The 19,655-nt window shown below is 46.8% G+C and overlaps 1 protein-coding gene across 2 annotated transcripts in view; it reads left to right on the top strand.

Annotated features, from left to right (window-relative positions):
• The first annotated feature begins 16,512 nt into the window (after positions 1-16,512).
• The window catches only part of stum (stum, mechanosensory transduction mediator homolog), a 45,680-nt gene continuing 42,537 nt past the window's right edge, over positions 16,513-19,655 (top strand). For both annotated transcript variants that reach the window (XM_048531187.2, XM_059645158.1), the window contains exon 1: positions 16,513-16,755. In XM_048531187.2, the coding sequence (XP_048387144.1) occupies positions 16,599-16,755 (157 nt within the window). In that variant the 5' untranslated portion in view covers positions 16,513-16,598. The remainder of the gene's footprint in view (positions 16,756-19,655) is intronic.

Here is a 19,655-nt window from a genome sequence, read left to right as displayed (position 1 = left end):
AAAGGCTCCCTTTTATCCCCACAGCACAGCACTTCCTCAAAGGACGCTAATGAATCAGTCAAAAGTAGTTTCCCTTTCACAAAACCATGTTGACCCTGCCTGACTAAAGCAAGATTTTTCAAATGCCCCTCTGTGGTCCCCGCTTGATAATAGAGTCCAACAGTTTTTCTACAACAGATGTTAAGCTAATTGGCCTACAGTTTCCTGTTTCATGACCCCTCCTTTCTTGAGAAGAGGCATTGCATTCCCCATTTTCCAAACTGAATGGACCTTCCCAGAATTAAGGGAATTTTTAAAAATTAAACCAATGTAGCTACTATCTTAGCAGCTGTTTCTTTTAAGAAATTAGGATGGGGTCCAACAGATCCTGGTGAAATGAACTTTTTGTTTTAATTGTTTTCTTCAATGCCAGTTCCCTGGTGATTATAATTATTTTATGTACTTCCCTTCTTTTACCTGATGATTTGGTGGCATTTCTGGGATACTATACAGGCTCAGGATATGAACATTCCGGAGTCTTTTTAGAAGTCAATTTGCTCCCAACTTGGAACTGAACACAATAGAAGGCAGCTGTTTGCAAGCACAGGAGAGGTCTGTATGTTGGGTCTTGAAAAATACATATTGTGTTCATGAGTACAAGAGTTCCTAAGTCAGATCTTCATAAATCAATGCACCGTCTATATGTCACTCAGAGATAGTCTGAGCTGCTGATGCTAGAGTCAGAGATAATACAGTGTGGAGCTGGGGGAACACAGCAGGCCAGGCAGCATCAGAGGAGCAGGAAAGTTGATGTTTCGGGTCAGAAATGGGGCCCATTTCTGAGGAAGGGTCCCGTCCTGAAAAGTCCACTTTCCTGCTCCTCTGATGCTGCCTGGCCTGCTGTGCTCCTCCATACTGTGTTACCCCCCTATGTATACCTTTTTCAGTGAAGACATTCCTTAAGTAATTGTTCGATATTTCTGCTGTTTCTTTTTTAACCCCATGATTAATTCCTGAGATTTACTCTCCGAAGGATTCAGCGGCCAGTTGTAGACAGTGAGCTCCCACAAACTTACAGAATGATAAGGACCAAATCATCCATTTTAGTGATAGTAACATTCTGGGATACACTCGGGATCTTCCTCTGTGTCTGTCTTTTGATACAATTGCTTTAGTTTTTCATTTTTCTGTCGTAATTCAGCTCATTTCTCTGCGCTAAAAATATTCACTTTGTCCTGCTCCCATTCTTGTTTCTCTCCCCAACCATTTGATCGAACATGGTCTCTGATGATTGTACTCCCACTGTCTCATCTCTACTGTTTGATTTCTCCTCCCGCTTCTACCTGTGGCTTTGTGACCTGGTTGTCACATGGTCGGGAAAAATCTCAGGATCTCCTTCTTGTAACATTTCAGTTGCTTGGTTTTCCACTGGCTTTTCAACCACAATAGGCATCACTCCAAACTGTGACTCAGCTGTATTGTTACCAAGAATAAACTGGAACTGAGAATTTCTCTATTACACCTACCACCGCTTCACGATATTTCACAGGACTCTCCAATCTGTCTTTATATAATGGAACACTGTTCTTCTTGCTATGAGTTCCACACATTGCCAATTTTTTCTGGAAAATACTCCTTCTGAATTATGTGTCTCCTCATCTGCTGGGGCAGCCCCTGGTCAGGAGTGGCACAAAATGGCTGCCAGTTGCTATAACAATGGATGTGAAAACAGAATTAGCTTGCCTGGTCCAGCATTAGAGTGAGGTCATAAGCTTAGCACAGCGGTAGCTTTGAGAGAGATGTATCCCGAGGTAACATGGTCCATTTTGAACAAAGAATTTTCGAACTTAGTACACAAAGGGCTCTGTAAAAACAGCAGCCGCAGATGTCTGTAAAAGACATACGAGAGATATCGGAAACAGACAGCCTGAGGTTTGTAGCAAGTATTAAAAAGAAAAGCATAATCTCACAATAACAGAGGCTAATCATAAGGATGAGATTATGTTTTATGAAAACCCAGGAGATCAGACCCGTTCATTGAGCTATGAAAGTGATTGAGTTTTACTCTTATAAATTAAAGACATTTTGTCATGTTAAGTAAAGGTGTAGAACATTCACAGTCAGTAAACTTCATTTTAAAAGACAAAATATGACTAGAATGAGTTATAATACAGTTGCAAAATAGAGGGTCGATGCCTACCTGACTCTCCAACATCAGGTGGGACCGAAACTGCTAAAAACTATAGAACGCTAACAGCACGTGTAACCATAAAACTTTACAATATAACTCATTTTAATTCAAACTAATATTATGAATCTTGTAGCGATAGCAAGAACTAACCTCCTTTAGTGGGACAGTGGGAAATATAAGATGAGTGACAGAAGTTAAGAGGGATGAATGCAGTGAATACAGCAAATGACAGAACTCGAGCAGTGCTTTAAGCAAGTAAGGCTGGGAAATATCTGATGGAGATCATAATTAATGGGATACATTGTAAGACCCCCAAGGCCTGGCGTTAACCAAGTCTGGTAAACATCATGAGGTAATGGGGATTCTAGGGCTGTCCATAGAAGCGCCCATCGTTAATTTGGTGCTTCATAGGATTGGACGCATAGATTAAGGGAGGACAGATGAAGGGACCAGGCCCGAAACATCAGCTTTTGGGCCCCTAAGATGCTGCTTGGCCTGCTGTGTTCATCCAGCTCCACACTTTGTTAACATTGTTGAGGCTGTTGACTTGCTCGCCAAGCTGGCTTGTTCTCACTCAGACGTTTCGCCACCAGTGACATCATCAGCGGATCCTCCGATGAAGCAATGCTATTCTGCTCCGCTTGGAATTCATTCTGTCTGGTCCGTTATGGCGAGCACTATCATTTCGGGTTTTGATTTGTATGGGTTTGTAAATGGGGTCCAGTTCTATACGTTTGTTGATTGAAGTATGTGTGGAAAACCATGCCTCTAGGAATTTCTGTGCTGTCTATGTTTGGACTGGGCTACTACGGTTACTACTTGGGCTAACCATTTCTTCTGATTTGAGCTGTCACTAAGAGGGAGACTCATGTTAAAGCCAGATTTGGAGTGGTCTCCGGCCTCTCATATGGTAAAGATCTTGAATTAAGATCGATTGTGCTTCTGAGCACAGAGCCCATGACCACTCTTTGGTATCTCTCCCCAATACTCACCATCAAAGACTGACTTGCTTCCACATCTCTTAAAATCTTAATTTCTTTGCCTGCTCCTCCTCGCGTATAAGAGTAAACCTTACCCTCATGAGTAAATTCTTTAAAGCACTAACCCCTGATCAGGTTGTACATTCTTTTGAAGTCTTTTTCACCTTCTGCGCTTTCCTTTACCACTTCAGCAGAACTCACGAGTTTATCCTGTTTTCCCACATCCATCTTCCCAGTGTTTTTCCTAAACCACCAACACCGTGCCTTCATGAGGCCTACTTTATGACAGTGAAAACACCCGAGCTGTTTCACGTCTCTTTTCCCCGTCACGGATTTCCTTTCTACCCTGCGGTAAACTGTCTTTGTTATCTTCAATGAGATCTCCTTTTCCCTGAAGTCAATTTCTATCCCCCACAGATTGAATTTGATGTGGAAACCAAACTGTCCGGGTGCAGAATGGCCTGGCACGGTAAATGGTTTGCCCAGGGCCGCAAGAAACTACAGAAGGTAGTGTGCATGGCGTAGGCCATCATGGAAGCCAGCCTTTCATCTGTGGGCTCCATTTACATGGCTAGTTGCCAGGTAAAGGTGGGTGACATTATCAAAGACCCATCACACCCTGGCAATTGTCTCACACAACCTCTCCCATCAGGTAGAAGGTACAGAAGCCTGAACACGTGCACGAGCAGGTTCAGGAACAGATTCGTTCTGGATTTTATCAGACAGCTGAATGGACTCTAGCCTCAAATAATGTAACCTGTATGCCTCTCAGTCTTTTTGATCTGTACACCTTTTGCGTGCTGTGATCTGCTTGTATTGCTCAAAGCTTCAAATTCCCCTGGCCCATTTCTGAGACCTCCCTCCCCTTCCTGGACCTCTCTGTCTCCATCTCCGGTGACCTGCTCTGCATTGACATCTATTTCAAACCCACTGACTCCCACAGCTACCTAGGCTACACCTCCTCTCACCCACCTTCCTGCAAGAATGCGATCCCCTAATCCCAACTCTTCCACCTCTGTCATGCCTGCTTCCAAGCTGGGGTATTGCACTCCCGCACACCCCATATGTCCTCCTATTTCAAGGATCACAACTTCCCCTCTCTGGCAATCAGAAATGCTCTCAACCACATCCCTTGCATTTCCTGCACTTCTGCCCGCAGATCACCTCCCCCCAACAAATATAAAGACAGAATCCCCTTTGTCCTCACATACCACCCCACCAACTTCTGCCACCTACAATCTGATCCCACAACCAAAGGTATATTTCCCTCCCCACCTCTATCTGCCTTCCATAGAGACTGCTCTCTCCATGACTCCCTCATCTGCTCCACATACCCCTGTAGCCCCATCACCCCCTGGCACTTTTCTCAGCAACTGCAGGAAGTGCTACACCCGCTCCTACACCTCCCCCCTTGCCTCCAATCAAGGCCTAAAGCAAACCTTTCATATCCAACAGGGATTCACCTGCACATCCTCCAACTTGGTCTACTGAATCCGCTGCTCCTGATGCAGCCTCCTCTACATCGGTGAGTCCAAGCGCAGGCTCAGGGACCGTTTCGCGGAGCATCTGCATTCTGTACACGGCAATCAACAACACCTTCAGGTCACCAACCATTTTAACTACCCCACTCTCTGGGTGACATGTCCAACCTGGGCCTCTTCTAATGTCACAGTGACACCAACCGCAAACTACAGGAACAAAACCTCATATTCTGCCTCAGGAGCCTACAGCCCGATGGCCTAAATGTGGAAATCACCAGTTTTAAAATCTCCCCACCTCCGGCCTCATCCCATGTCAAACCCTCCCTCTCACCCCCACCTCCTTGACCTGACACAACCTGTCCATCTTCTCTCCCCACCCATCCCACTGACCAATCCCCACCACTCCCTACCTGCATCCGACCTATCACCATCCCACCTACGTTCCCCAGCCCCACGCCTCATTCCTCCATCTATTTCTGAGCTCCCTTCCACCTCCACAGTTCTGACGAAGGTTCCCAGCCCGAAACATCGACTTTCCTGCTCCTCTGATGCTGCCTGACCTTATGTGTTCCTCCAGCTCCACACTGTGTCAAAGCTAATAGCAAGAAAATGAAATTCATCTGAGAAGTAATTTTTTTTTAAAAAATGGAAATAGTTTAATTGCTGTTGAACGCTGTGAATCATCCTGGTAAGATGAATCTGTGCTAACTACAGCTTACTGATGCAGTTCTGATGACTGCATAAGCACGGTGAATTGACAGAGATTATGCAACAGGATCATAATGTTTCAGAGGCCTCAGTAAATCACCAGCATTTAATTAACAGCTAACCTCCTCGACAAGAGAGTGGCAATTACACCCTGTACTCTGAATGCAGACAGGTTGCTGTTGGCATGTTTTATTTGATAAAATTTTGGTAGCATCCATTGCAATGTGAGCAGCCGAAAGGGGACTATTTCTCATGGATTGTCTCACTTAATGTGAACAAAACGCTAGTGCGGCCTCACTTAGAATATTGTGCGCAGTTCTGGTCGCCCCATTACAGGAAGGATGTGGAAGCATTGGAGAAGGTGCAGAGGAGATTTACCAGGATGTTGCCTGGTCTGGAGCATAGGCCCTATGAAGAAAGGCTGAGGGGCTTGGATCTGTTCTCATTGGAGAGAAGGAGGCTAAGAGGGATTTAATAGAGACATACAAGTTGAGCAGAGGATTAGATAGGGTGGACAGTGAGCCTTTTTCCGAGGATGATGACTTCAGCTTGTACGAGGGGGCATAGCTACAAATTGAGGGGTGATAGATATAAGACAGATGCCAGAGGCAGGTTCTCTATTCAGAGAGTGGTAAGGGCATGGGACGCCCTGCCTGCCAATGTAGTTAACTCAGCCACATTAGGGGCATTTAAACAGTCCTTGGATAAGCATATGGTTGACGATGGGATAGTGTAGGGGGAGGGGCTTAGATTAGCTCACAGGTCGGCGCAACATCGAGGGCCGAAGGGCCTGTTCTGCACTGTATTGTTCTCTGTTCTATGTTCTAACCATCAGCTCATTAAGGATGTCTTCTCCCCCCATTCAATCTTTGCCCCTGTAAGGGTATGGCTGCGCGACTTTGTCTCTTTAGAGGTAAATTGCTTTCCCCGTCCGTCCTTTTTTATTAGAGCCACCTGCCCTTTTAAAAGCATATTTGCTCATTGTTTTTCCCTTTAAGGAGTCATTTAATGCAGCCCGCTCTTAGAAGGGCATTTTTGTACATCCATGTCCAATTAAGGATGAAATAAAACTCTTATGTAACATGGTGTGTCCTTAAGAAGGGTCACTGGACTCGAACCATTGATTCTGTTCTCTCTGCACAGTTGCTGCCGGACCTGCTGATTTTCTCCAGCAATTCCTCCTTTTCTTCGAATTGGGAGGTGCATTTTCTGATCACCTGCATGTTTAAGTTCAGAAGTCGACTCTCTTCGTGCCTGACTGATTTTTCCTGCCGCTGCGGATTGGCTTGTGGCATTCTCATTTAATGACAAATATTTTCACCGCCTTCCCTTCATTTCCTGACTTTCCCATCAGGACCATCCACACCATCTCCCCATTCCTGGCCCTTCAAAGGTGCAGTTGCTCATTGTCCACTCTTGCTGCTTGCCTGTCTCAGTCAGGGGCCGTTTACTCACTGCTGCCCAGTGATGATTGAAACGAGGCTGGCCAGGTTGATCTCATTGAACATGGGTTCCCTGATTGGGACTTTTAACCTGGGACAATCAGGGAGCCCTGGCTGACAGGAGGGATGGTGGCTCTGTCTAATTAAGAGGCCTAAAAGGGGTCATTACTCTCGATCAAGTCATCATAAGGAGGGGGGAAATGCTGGGTATTCTAAAAGGCACTAGGGTAGACAAGTCCCCAGGTCCAGATGGGATCTATCCCAGGTTTCTGAGGGAAGCGAGAGAGGAAATAGCTGGGGCCTTAACAGATACCTTTGCAGCATCCTTAAACATGGGTAAGGACCCGGAGGACTGGAGACTTGCTAATGTTGTCCCCTTGTTTAAGAAGGGTAGCAGGGATAATCCAGGTAATTATAGACTGGTGAGCCTGACGTCAGTGGTGGGGAAGCTGCTGGAGAAGATACTGAGGGATAGAATCTATTTACATTTGTAGAAAATGGGATTATTAGTGATAGGCAGCATGGTTTTGTGCAGGGAAGGCCATGTCTTACCAACTTGATAGAATTCTTTGAGAAAGTGACAAAGTTGATAGATGAGGGAAGGGCTGTAGATGTCATATACATGGATTTCAGTAAGGCATTTGATCAGGTTCCCCATGGTAGGTTGATGGAGAAAGTGAAGTTGCATAGCATCCAGGGTGTACTAGCTAGATGTATAGAGAATTGGCTGGGCAACAGGAGACAGTTGTAGTGGAAGGAGTTTCTCAAAATGGAGAACTCTGACCAGCGGCGTTCCACAGGGATCTGTGTTGGGACCACTGTTTGTGGAGGAAGGTATAGATGGTCTGATTCGCAAGTTTGCAGATGACACTAAGATTGGTGGAAGAGCAGATAGTGAAGGGGACTGTTGGAGAATGCAGCAGAATATAGACAGATTGGAGAGTTGGGCGGAGAAATGGCAGATGGAGTTCAATCCAGGCAAATATGAGATGATGCATTTTGGAAGATCCAATTCAAGTGTGAACTATACAGTAAATGGAACAGTCCTGGTGAAAATTGATGTACAGAGAGATCTAGGTGTTCAGGTCCATTGTACCCTGAAGGTGGCAATGCAGGTCAATAGAGCGGTCAAGAAGGCATATGGCATGCTTTCCTTCATCAGATGGGGTATTGAGTACAAGAGTCGGCAGGTCATGTTACAGTTGTATAGGACTTTGGTTCGGCCATATTTGGAGTACTGTCTGCAGTTCTGGTCACTACATTGGCAAAAGGATGTGGATGCTTTGGAGAGGGTGCAGAGGTGGCTCACCAGGATGTTGCCTGGTATGGAGGGTGCTAGCTTTGAAGGGAGGTTGAGTAGATTAGGATTATTTACATTAGAAAGATGAAAGTTGAGGGGGCACCTGATTGAGGTCTACAAAATCATGAGAGGTAGAGACAGGGTGGATAGCAAGAAGCTTTTTCCCCCAGAGTGGGGGACTCAATTACTAGGGGTCACGATTTCAAGTTGAGAGGGGAAAAGTTTAAGAGAGATATGTGTGGAAAGTTCTTTACACAGAGGGTGGTGGGTGCTTGGAAGGCGTTGCCAGCAGAGGTGGTAGAGATGGGCACGATAGAGTCATTTAAGATGTAGCTAGACAGATACATGAATGGGCAGGAAGCAGAGGGATACAGATCCTCAGAAAATAGGTGACAGGTTGAGATAGAGGATCTGGATCGGTGCAGGCTTTGGAGGGCCGAAGGGCCTGTTCCTGTGCTATAATTTTCTTTGTTCTTTGTTCACTCTAGGGCCTGGCTCTGAGCTAGCTGGTCAGAGTGCACGACTGTGCCTGAGTAAATAGAGGGTGACTTGGTGACAGGATACCGACCTCTGTGTAGTTATTTCGGTGACAGCGAGAGAAAACAGTATGGTCCTGAAGTAAATTGGTCTGTACCTGTCGTCTTTGAGTTGGGCTAAGCATTCTTGGCATCATGCTGCTATTTGGGAAGCCTCACTGTGCTTCAATCCTGCCATTGGGCCCAGGATGTGGAAAGAATATGTTATTTTTTTCTGCAAAGCAACAAGCAATTCTGACAGCTTGTGGACCCGCAGCTTTTCTGGTTACGAGGAGCCAAACTTTCCCTGAAGCACCAGGTACGAAACCTTTCCAAGAATTGATGGATTTAGTTAAGGAATATGGCAATCTCCTCTAATTCTGAGATGATATTGGTTTTATTTGAGCACCAGGAGAACCGGGATTTTTGATGAGGTTACGACAACTGGCAGTGGCATGTTATTTTGGGTTAACCCTGAATGAGATGGTGAGAGACTGTTTGGTGTGTGGGATTAATGATGTAACCACATAAAAGCACCTATTAGCTGAAGCTCAACTGGACTTCCAACAGGCACGACAGCTGGCCTTGACATTAGAAAATGTGGCGGGGCATGTGAGCTACTAGGTCTCCTGAAGGAAGTGGACACCCTAGCCAGGCCTGCTGACCTTGGCGAACACCACTCGAGTATAGGCAATCGCACAGCATGTCCTGAGCAGAGGGACACAACAAAGCCCCAAAACAAAGCCAAGCCTGCGCCAAATGGCTGAAAGGTTCTACAGGATCTGGGCCAGCAAGCCGGTGTTGTTGCCGCCAGTATGCGAGCTCGAGATAGCAAAGAAATCCTGCAAGAACTTGAGTAGGAAAACCAACAGGCCGGTATCCAGAAGAGCACACTTGGAAAGCTCACCGTCATGTGGTTTGGAAGTTAAATTGCTTAGCAATATCCAAAACAGAACCAATCAGGATTAGGGTCTGGCTAAATGGTCAGCCAGTTCTAATGCAGGTCGATACCGGCATGGTGCTTAGTGATCGCAGAGCCAGTCTTTAACAAAATTCCCTCTGAACTCCAACACTTAAGTTTGCGTAAGACCAGCCTGAGAACCTGCACCAGGGAATGTTTACACATTAAGGTACAACATTGGTTTTGGTCTCATATGAGAAGCAGTTGGCTCAGTTACCACTGATTCTAGTAAAAGGCTGGGGCCTGATGGGGCAAAATTGGTTGAGAAAGATTCACTGAGATTGGCACGACGCCTTTTGATAATGGCCGCCTGAGTGAAGTCCCAATTAAATACCCGGAAGCTTTTCAGCAAGGTCCGGGGATTATCAAAGGAGCCAAGGCTTGTTGACCAGGAAGCAATTCCACGATTCTGCAAGACCTGCCCAGTGCCATTGGCCTGATTGGCAGAAGTAGAGGCAGAAATCAGGAAGCTAGAGAGCGGAGGAATCGTCAAACCAGCCCCGTTTGCAGAATGGGCCGCACCGGTTGTACTGCTTGTGAAGCACGATGGGTCAGTTTGCTTTTATGGGGATTTTAAACAACTGATAAACCGGTTTTTTTTGCAGCTGATGGATATTCAATCCCTTGTAGAGAGGATTTATGCACAAAGCTGGCATTGGGTGGTGGGAGGGCACGGGGGCTGACCTGCACAGAGCTGGACATGAGCCACACCTACCTACAATTGCGGCTACACGAGGAGTCTCAGGTGTATGCCACAATTAATAACTGTGAGGGTACGTAGCAGTATATGAGACTACCATTTGGGGTATTATTAGCTCGTGCCCTTTTCCAGCCAATGATTGAGAATATTTTACAAGGTCTACCCCAGGGTGCCATTCACCTGGATGATGTGCTAAATACAGGAAGGACCAGTAAGGAACACTTACTGTGCTTAACAAAGTGCTTAAACACTTTTCCAAGGTGGGCATATGCCTTAGAAGGGAAAAATGTATGTTCCAGGCCCCCAAATTGATCTACTTAGGCAACAGAGTTGACAGGACCGGGTTACACCCGTTGGAAGAGAAAGTGAGGGCTATCAAAGGTGCCCTGGCTCCCACACCTGTACCAGAGTTTAGGACAGTCCTTGGGTTGGTGAATTATTACGGAAAGTTCGTACACAACCTGCCCTCCATCCTGGCACCTTTGCATCGACTCTTAGAAAAGGGTTGGGAACAGTCATGTCGCCGAGTCATACCTTTCAGGGAAGTGTAGAAACAGCTATCGCTCTCTAAGGCGTTGGCACATCATGATCCTGTACCGGCTGGATCCTGCTGACTACAAGGTCCTTAATTAGTGCTGTTAACCTGGGCCATTCAGCAAAGCCCGATAAAACCTGGAGATTAGAATCTCCTCAGTTCAGGGGGCTAGCTCCGAGCTGGCTGGCTCACAGCTGGTGTACCGTTGGAGCACCACCGGAAGAGCCCATCATTTAATTTTTCCGAACACAATTTCCAATCACAGCTGACAATATCAGACTTTCGACGCAGAACGATCCGTTCCTGGCAAAACCGAAACAGCTGGTGGTGTTGGGGGAAACCGAAGGGCCATCGCAGCCGGAACTGAAACCTTTCTGGACCCAGACGGATCAGACCACAGCACAGGGCGGTGTGATATTCTGGGGAACTGGGCCCAGCGCAAGGTTGCGGCCAGATACTGACTGAACTCCACCAGGGTCACCCAGGGGTTTCCAGCACGAAGACGTTGGTGAGAAGTTATGTCTAGAGGCCAGGACTGAATGTAGACAAAACCCGCACTGGTGGGGCAGTGCCCAGAGTGCCAACAGGGGCAAAAATTACCACCAGCAGCTCCCTCATATCTGTGGGAATGGCTGGATAAACCCTGGACTCAGTTACACATCATCTCTGCTAGTCCTCCCATGGGTTCAATGTCCTTACTCATTGTGGATGCCCACTTGAAGTGGCTGGATGTGAAATGCATTCATTTGTCGAATACTGGGGCGATGACTGAGAAGCTGCGAGCACCTTTTGCAGTGCCCAGACTCCTGGAAGTGTTGGTCACAGACAATGGGCCATCGTTTAGCCTCAGGGTAAAGTTGAATTCTATTTGTCATCTAAAAAGGAGCAGCCCAAACTTTGAAGGCAGGCTTAAAGAAACAGTCTGTAGCTTCACTCGGGACCAAACGGTCCTGGTTCCTGTTTGATTATAGGACCACCCCTTATGCAACTGCAGGGACAGCTCCAGCAGAGTTGCTAATGGGGGAGAAGACTACACCAGGTTAAATCTGATCTTCCCAGATGTGGGAAAGAGGGCAAAACAGCACCAGGATTACCAATGCACCAGACTCCACTTAACAAGAGAGACAGTTTACTTTAGGGGATAGAGTTTAGTGCAGGACCCAGGAGAATGGCACTGCATGGGTAGGAGGTATGGTTGAAGGGAGATCAGGTTCAGTGACATATGAACTTCAGGTAGGTGCAACAATCCTGAACAAGTACACAGATCATATGGAAGGTGCAAACTCGCAAATGGTGCGGGAGCAAAACATGCCCCAGCTCCTCAACTGCCTTTTCAACTTCTCTGGAACCCATGGATTCTCCCGCTCTGTCAAGCTTTGAAGGGTACCTCAGAATCTGAGATGGACAGATGAAATGTTACTGCCTCAATGCTTTTACCACCTGAAGAGGAGAATGAATTTCTTGTGTGTGCCCCGGCACAAGAGGCAAGCTAGTTTGCATTACACACTACCCATATCTGAGGCAGAGTTGGAACAACCTGACCCGGTGCTAAAATACGCAGACAAAGCTACATGAGAAAGAATCAGCCTGTGTCCTTAGACCCAGAGGTGGAGGTTTGTAGTGATTGTAATAAGGTCAGCCAAGTGGACCTCAGGGAGTATGAGTTCCCTGATTGTGGCTGGTAACCTGGACTAATCAGGCAGTCCCGGCTGACGGATGCAAACAGGAGTGTTAGAGGTTCTGTTCACTCTGAGAGCTGGCTCTGAGGAAGCTGGATCAGTGTCAAGGATTCTCCAGGTGTCAATAAATGGTGATGCTGGCATCTGTGGAGTTTATTTCAGATGGCATACTTCATTCCCAAAAGGACATTAGTGAACTGGATGGGTTTTTACAATAATTGACAATGGTTTTGTGATCATAATTAGATCCTTAATTCCCGGTTGTTTTCAAACTGAATTCAGATTCAAAGAGCTGCCATGGTGCATTTCAAACTCAGGTTCCCAGAACATTACCTGGGCCTTGGATTAATAATCTAACAATGTTACCACAAGGCCATAAAGGGTATGGCTGTACATACAGCCACAGTACATCCCATTTGCCACAAATAAAAATAAATTTGACAATTTGGAAGTTTTTAACATACGGTGAAAGAAGACCAAGACACTGAGAGGAAAGCAGGATCGTACAAATCAATGTCACCAAAAACAGACAAAAAAAGGATTGTAAAACAGTCTACAGCTACATAGAAATGAAATGTTTGGCTAAGATGAATGTGGGTCCATTAAGAAAAGGTCAGGAGAATTTATAATGAGGACTGGAGAAATGGCAAAGGAGCAAAATAATTACTCTGTGCCTGTTCTCACTGAGAAAGATGCAATAAATTTAAGGTCCAAGAGACGAGGGAGAATGAGAAGTTAAAGAAGACTAGAATTAGTGAGAAGGTTTAACAAAGTGATTATGGAGCTGTAAATTAATAAATCCCCAGGATCTCATGCTTTTTATCCCAGAGCTTGGAAGGAGGTAGCTACAGATGGCCAATGCATTTATGATTATCTTCTAGAATTCTATCAATTCTGAAATAATTCCTGTGCTTTGGAAGATAGAAAATACCACTCCCAACAGTTTTACATCAGCACTCAGGAAAATGCTACAATCTGTCAAAAAGGTTATAATAAATAGACATTTGGGTGAGACTAGTCGGCATAGATTTATGAATGGTAAATCATGTTTGAGAAACTTGCCGGAGTATTTTGGAGGATGTTGCAAACAAATTTGAAGAAGGGCAGTCAGTGGATGTGATATAACAGGATTTTCAGAGGCTTTTATTAAGATGCTCCACAAAAGGCTGCTTAGCTAAATTAAAACACATGGCAAAGGTGGTGATGTTCTGATATCTTAATAACTGGCTAACAGACAGGAAACAGAGACAAGGAATAATTGGGTCATTCTCAGGTTGGCAGGCAGTGACTGATGGGGTACCACAAGGCTCAGTGCTAGGGTCCCAGTTGCTCAGATTATACATCGATGAGGTGGAGATGGGAATTAAATGCAATATTACTAATTTTTTAGGATGTTACAAAATGAAGTAGAAATGTGTGTTCCGAGGAAAATGTAAAACAGCATCAGGAGAGTTTAGACAGGGAATTCCAGTTCGCAACTGGGAGGTGCAGTTGTTTATTGCGAACCGAGCGGAGGTGTTCTGCAAAGCAATCCCCAATCCTCCGCTTGGTTTCCCCAGTGTAGAGGAGGCCACACCGGGAACAGCGGATGCAGTATACCACATTGGCAGATGTGCAGGTGAACATCTGCTTGATGTGGAAAGTCATCTTGGGGCCTGGGATGGGGGTGACGGGGGAGGTGTAGGGGCAGGTGTGGCACTTCCTGCGGTTGCAGGGAAAAGTCCCAGGGGTGGTGGGGCTGGACGGGTGTGTGGAGCAGACAAGGGAGTCATGGAGAGAGTGGTCCCTCCAGAAAGCAGATAAGGGTGGGGAGGGAAAAATGTCCTGGTGGGTGGGGTCAGATTGCAGATGGCGGAAGTGTCGGAGGATGATGTGTTAGAATCCAGAGGTTGGTGGGTGGCACGTGAGGATAAGGGGTATTCTGTTTTGGTTGTTATTGCAGGAGGGGGGTGTGAGAAATGAGTTGCGGGAAATGTGGGAGACACAGTCGAGGGCATTGTTGACACTGAGGGAGGGAAGTTGCGGTACTTGAAAAATGAGGACATCTGAAATGTTCGGGAGTGGAATGCATCATCCTGGGAGCAGATGCGGCGGGCACAAAGGAATTGGAAATAGAGGATAGAATTTTTGCAGGAAGGTGGGTGGGAGGAGGTGTATTCTACTAACTGTGAGAGTTGGAGAGCTTGAAATGGATATCGGTTTCCAGGTGGTTGCCTGAGATGGAGATAGAGAGGTCCAGGAAGGTGAGGGATGTGTTGGAGATGGCCCAGGTGAACTTGAGGTTGGGGTGGAAGGTGTTCGTGAAGTGGATGAACTGTTCGAGCTCCTCTGGGGAGCAAGAGGCGGCGCCGATACAGTCATCAATGTACCGGAGGAAGAGGTGGGGTTTAGGGCCAGTGTAGGTGCGGAAGAGGGACTGTTCCACGTAACCTACAAAGAGGCAGGCAAGAAGCAGCGGAGGCTTGGGGGCCGCTTTGCAGAACACCTCTGCTCAGTTTGCACTAAACAACTGCACCTCCCAGTCGTGAACCATTTCAACTCCCCCTCCCATTTCTGAGACGACATGTCCATCATGGGCCTCCTGCAGTGCCACAATGATGCCACCCGAAGGTTGCAGGAACAGCAACTCATATTCCACTTGGGAACCCTGCAGCCTAATGGTATCAATGTGGACTTCACAAGCTTCAAAATCTCCCCTTCCACCACCGCATCCCTAAACCAGCCCAGCTTGTACCCGCCTCCCTAACCTGTCCTTCCTCTCATCTATCCCCTCCTCCCACCTCTAGCTGCACCTCCATTTCCTTCCTACTAACCTCTTCCCGCCCCCTTGACCTGTCCGTCCTCCCGGGCTGCCCTGTCCACTCCCTACCTCCCCACCTACACTCACCTTTACTGTCTCCACCCCCCGCTCCTTTAACTTGTCTGTCTCCTCTCCACCCATCTTCTCCTCTATCCATCTTCTATCCGCCTCCCCCTCTCTCCCTATTTATTTCAGAATCCTTTCCCCTCTCCCATTTCTGAAGAAGGATCCCGACCTGAAACGTTAAGCTTTCTTGCTCCTCAGATGCTGCTTGCCCTGCTGTGCTTATCCAGCTCTACACCTTGTTATCTCGGATTCCCCAGCATCTGCAGTTCCTACTTTCTGTATTTGGTCTACCTGTTCCCTTAATTCTGTGCCTGCCCCTTTCATCCAGATTTTGTCCATTAGTCCGGAATCTGCCCCTTTAATCCAGTCCTAGTCCCTTTAATCCAGAATTTGCTCCATTAATCTAGCGCCTGTCACTTTAACCCAGAGTGTGACCCTTTAAAATAAACCCCGCCCCTATAATCCAGAGCCCATCCCTTTAATATAGTCTGTGCTCCTTTATTCCAGAGCCTGCCTCTTTCGTCCAATCCCTGTCCCTTTAATCCAACGCTTTCCCTTTCAATCCAGTCTCTCCCTCTTTAATCCATTCCCCTGCCTTTTCAATCTCGAGCCGGTCCCTTTAATTCAGTCCCGCCTCTTTGACCGATGCCTGCGCCTTTAATCCTGAGCTGGCCCCTTCAAAACAGAGAAAAACTGAACGAAGTGCGGTTGCTGTAAATCAGGGCCAGAAACAGAAGTTGCTGGAAAAGCTCACCGGGTCTAGCAGCACCTGTGAAGAGAAACTCAGGAATTAGTGACCCTTCCTCAAAACCCTGTTCTGTCAGAACCAAACAGTGTTAATGAGGAAGGGTCACCAGACCCGAAACATTAACTCTGGCTTTTCCTTCTCAGAGGCTGCTAGACCTGCTGAGTTTTTCCAGCAACTCCTGTTTTTGTTCTTTAAATCCAGACCCTGTCCCTTTAACCCAGTGCCTGTCCTTTAACCCATTACCTGTCGCTTTAACCCGGTCCCTGTCCCCTTAACCCATTACCTGTCGCTTTAACCCGGTGCCTGTCCCTTTAACCCAGTGCCTGTCGCTTTCACCCGGTGCCTGTCCCTTTAATCCGGTCCCTGTCCCTTTAACGCAGTCCCATTCATTCGTGTGATCGCTCCGCCCGCGGTGGCGGCAGTAGAGCAGCGGGTCCTGGTTGTGTTTGAGTGAACACGGGCTGTGTCTCCGTTTGTGCCTCTCTGTCTCTGCTCGGGGCTCGAACACTCGCTATGGACGAGCCGGTCAATGTTACGGCCATGCCTTCTAGCCGCGGGGTGGTCATCCAGGTTCGGGAGAAGAAGAGTTGCCTGAGAGCAGCCATCCCTTACATGCCTTTCCCTCTGGCTGTCTTCTGCCTCTTCCTCAACACCTTCATCCCAGGACTGGGTAAGGGCCCTTTAAATCCACAGGACGGGGGCAACTTCAACTCATAACAGAGCTGGTCTAACTCTGTCTAACTTGTCCCCCGTCACCCACCCCCTCAACCTCAGTCTGTCCCCTGTGGGTTGTCTCTCTAATGTATATGTCCTGTTTATTATCTCTCTCATGCATTAACTCTATATACATCTCTCTATGATGTATGTACTTGCCTAAACTCTGTGTGTCTTTCTCAGGTACATAACTCTGTATGTGTATAAACTGATATGTAAGCATTCTATATGTCTCTAATGTGTATGTACTCTATATATGTCTTTCTGTGAATGAAATCTATATAGCCTATATGTATGAACTCATATATGTCATATACTTGGAACACTCACTAATGTATTAATTCTGATATAATTCACTCTAAAGTAGATGAACCCTGTATGTTATCCTTCAATTTAAATGTTTGTGTCCTATGTGTATTGTTCTCTCTGATTATACACGTTTTCTTTCCCATAAGAAATCCTTCCTCTTGTGCTCTCTCCCTCTCCCTCTCCCTCTCTGTTCCTGTGTCTCTGCTTCATGTTATGATTCCTGGTGGGTAGGATCGCAGAAATACATCTGAACAAAGTTGTTGTGCTGTCTCATTGATCTGAATATGTATGAAAGTATGCAGTGGCTCTTTGCCTGGGGCTTCTTTTCCTCTGATTTATCTTCAAATAACTCCAGTCAGTTTGCTTTTTTTTTGTAAAACAGGTGATGTCAATGATTTTTGTGAGGAAATGTACAGTGTTTCACCCATTGCCTGGTGGATGAGGTTTTCTCTCTCCCCCACCCCCCCCAAAAACCCTGGTTCCTCTGCTGATGTTCCAGTCATTCTGCCATGGTTTATAAAAAAACATTTTTTTTGCCTTCTAAAATACTGAAGCCATCATGGAGCTGCTTCTGTCATATCAGAGACATTTACAGTGGTACTGGATTTTACTGACTCACTCCCACTACCCCTTCCAGCATTCCCAAGCCTTCCCTGCCCCGCTTCCTGACTCTTCATGTCAGTTAAATATTCAGAAACGGGATCTAGTTGAGTGACGAGACAGAATATTTTTTCTCTGATGCGCTTGACTTTAAGGAGGGTTCCTCTCTGTGTGAATGAATGTGTCTGCCCCACAGAGCCTAAGTGGAAGGGGATGTTGGGGAGGGTGTGGTAGAGCTGAAGAAATAGGGTGAGGGTGGCTGCCTTGAGAGGAGGCTGGGTGAGGTAGCTGAGTCGAGGAAGATGGCGAGGAGGGGTTGAGATGGGCACAAGATGGGCTCAGGCTCACTTCTCAGAGAGAGGGTGGGGGAAGGGTTGTGCAGCCTCTAAAGGGGTAGGAGGGTTCAGGATTGATGTCATTTAAAGGGGTAAAGTTGCAGGAAAATGTAAGGAAGAGTGAGAGACTGGAACATAGGACATTACGGCGCAGTACAGGCCCCTCGGCCCTCAATGTTGCGCCGACCTGTGAAACCCAACTGAAGCCCATCTAACCTATGCTATTCCATTATTTCAAAGAGCTAGAACCGGTGATGGGCTGAATGGCCTGTTGTTCTACAACCGCAGCTGGAGTGAGAGCTTCGAGGGTCCGTGGGGAAGTTGCTGGGAGGCAGGCGGTGAACGTAGGGGAGGTGGATACCGAGGAGCAGCTATGAATACAAATAACTTCTTGGTATGAGGTGCAAAGGAACAACTTCCCTTCCCTTCCTGCCCTTCACTCAGTTGCACAACTGCGGAACTTGTTGCTATAGCAATACCAGCTCTCGGAATAGAACTTGCATTTGTTTTTCACATGAGAAGGAACGATACGCCGTTCCTGAGCCTGCCGACATGTTCATAATGTGGTGAGCTGTTCATGGCACAGGACAAGATGCTATGGTCTGGTGCCCGAGAGAGTTGGGGGCAGTAAGATTGCCAGAGAACATGTGAAGACAAGCAGTGCTTCAGAACTTGTCTTTCTCCAGCTGAGTAGAATATCATTAAATGTAGAGCCCAGAAGCAAGCCCTTCAGCTGGTGTTTAGGCCCCACAGTAACTGCCCCACCCTCCATCAAACTCTGGACGGCTTATCCCTCCTGTCTATCCAGTTTCTCCTTTTTAAATACATCAGAACTATGTGTCTCAGCTACTGCTCGTCATAGCAATGGGAGGAAGACAGTGAAACAGCGATGGCAGGAGTTTCTGGGGGTAATCTAGGCGGTGCGCCAAAAATTTATCCCCAAGGAAGATGAGACATACTAACGGGGGGTGGGGGTGGCAGGGAGGAGGATGAGGCACCCACGGGCAGCAGAGAAGCGAAACAGAAAGCTTATAACGTAGTGAAGGTTAGTGGGAAGCCAGAAGCTTTGGGAAACGGGTTTTAAAAACCAGCAGAAGGCAACTTTTCAAAAGCGACATGAATAGAGAAGATGGAGTTAGCGAGTAAGCTACCTGGCAATCTAAAAGAATTAGTACTTTTTTCGAGCTGAGAAAGGCAAGAGTGAATATTCAACCCCTGGAAAATGACAAAATGGCAGGGGAACTGATTGGCACTTTCATCAGTTTCCACAAGTGGAAGATACCAGCCGCATATCAGAACTTTGAGTGTCAGGGACAAGCGTGAGATAGTGGAGATAACTAAGGGGAAGGTGCTGGGAGAAGCTGAAAGTGGATAGATAAATAAATAAATAACCCAGCCCACCGTTCTGAAGGAGATAGCTGAGGGGATCATGGAGGTGTTGGTGGCAACTTTTTTTATTTAGGGATCACTGGAGTCAGGAAGGGTCCCACAGGACTGGAAAAATCTGTTTGAGAAGGGAGGTAGAAGAAGGAAATGCTAGGCTTCTTAGTCTGACCTCTGTTGTTGATAGAATCCACAATAAGGCTTGAGAGTGCAGAGGGTTGAGTCAGCA

Source organism: Stegostoma tigrinum, chromosome 4 (assembly GCF_030684315.1).
Source record: "Stegostoma tigrinum isolate sSteTig4 chromosome 4, sSteTig4.hap1, whole genome shotgun sequence".
In the NCBI taxonomy this organism is placed as follows: Eukaryota; Metazoa; Chordata; class Chondrichthyes; order Orectolobiformes; family Stegostomatidae; genus Stegostoma; species Stegostoma tigrinum.
The sequence above is the reverse complement of the archived record's forward strand: the minus strand, read 5'-3'. Positions and strand labels throughout refer to the sequence as shown.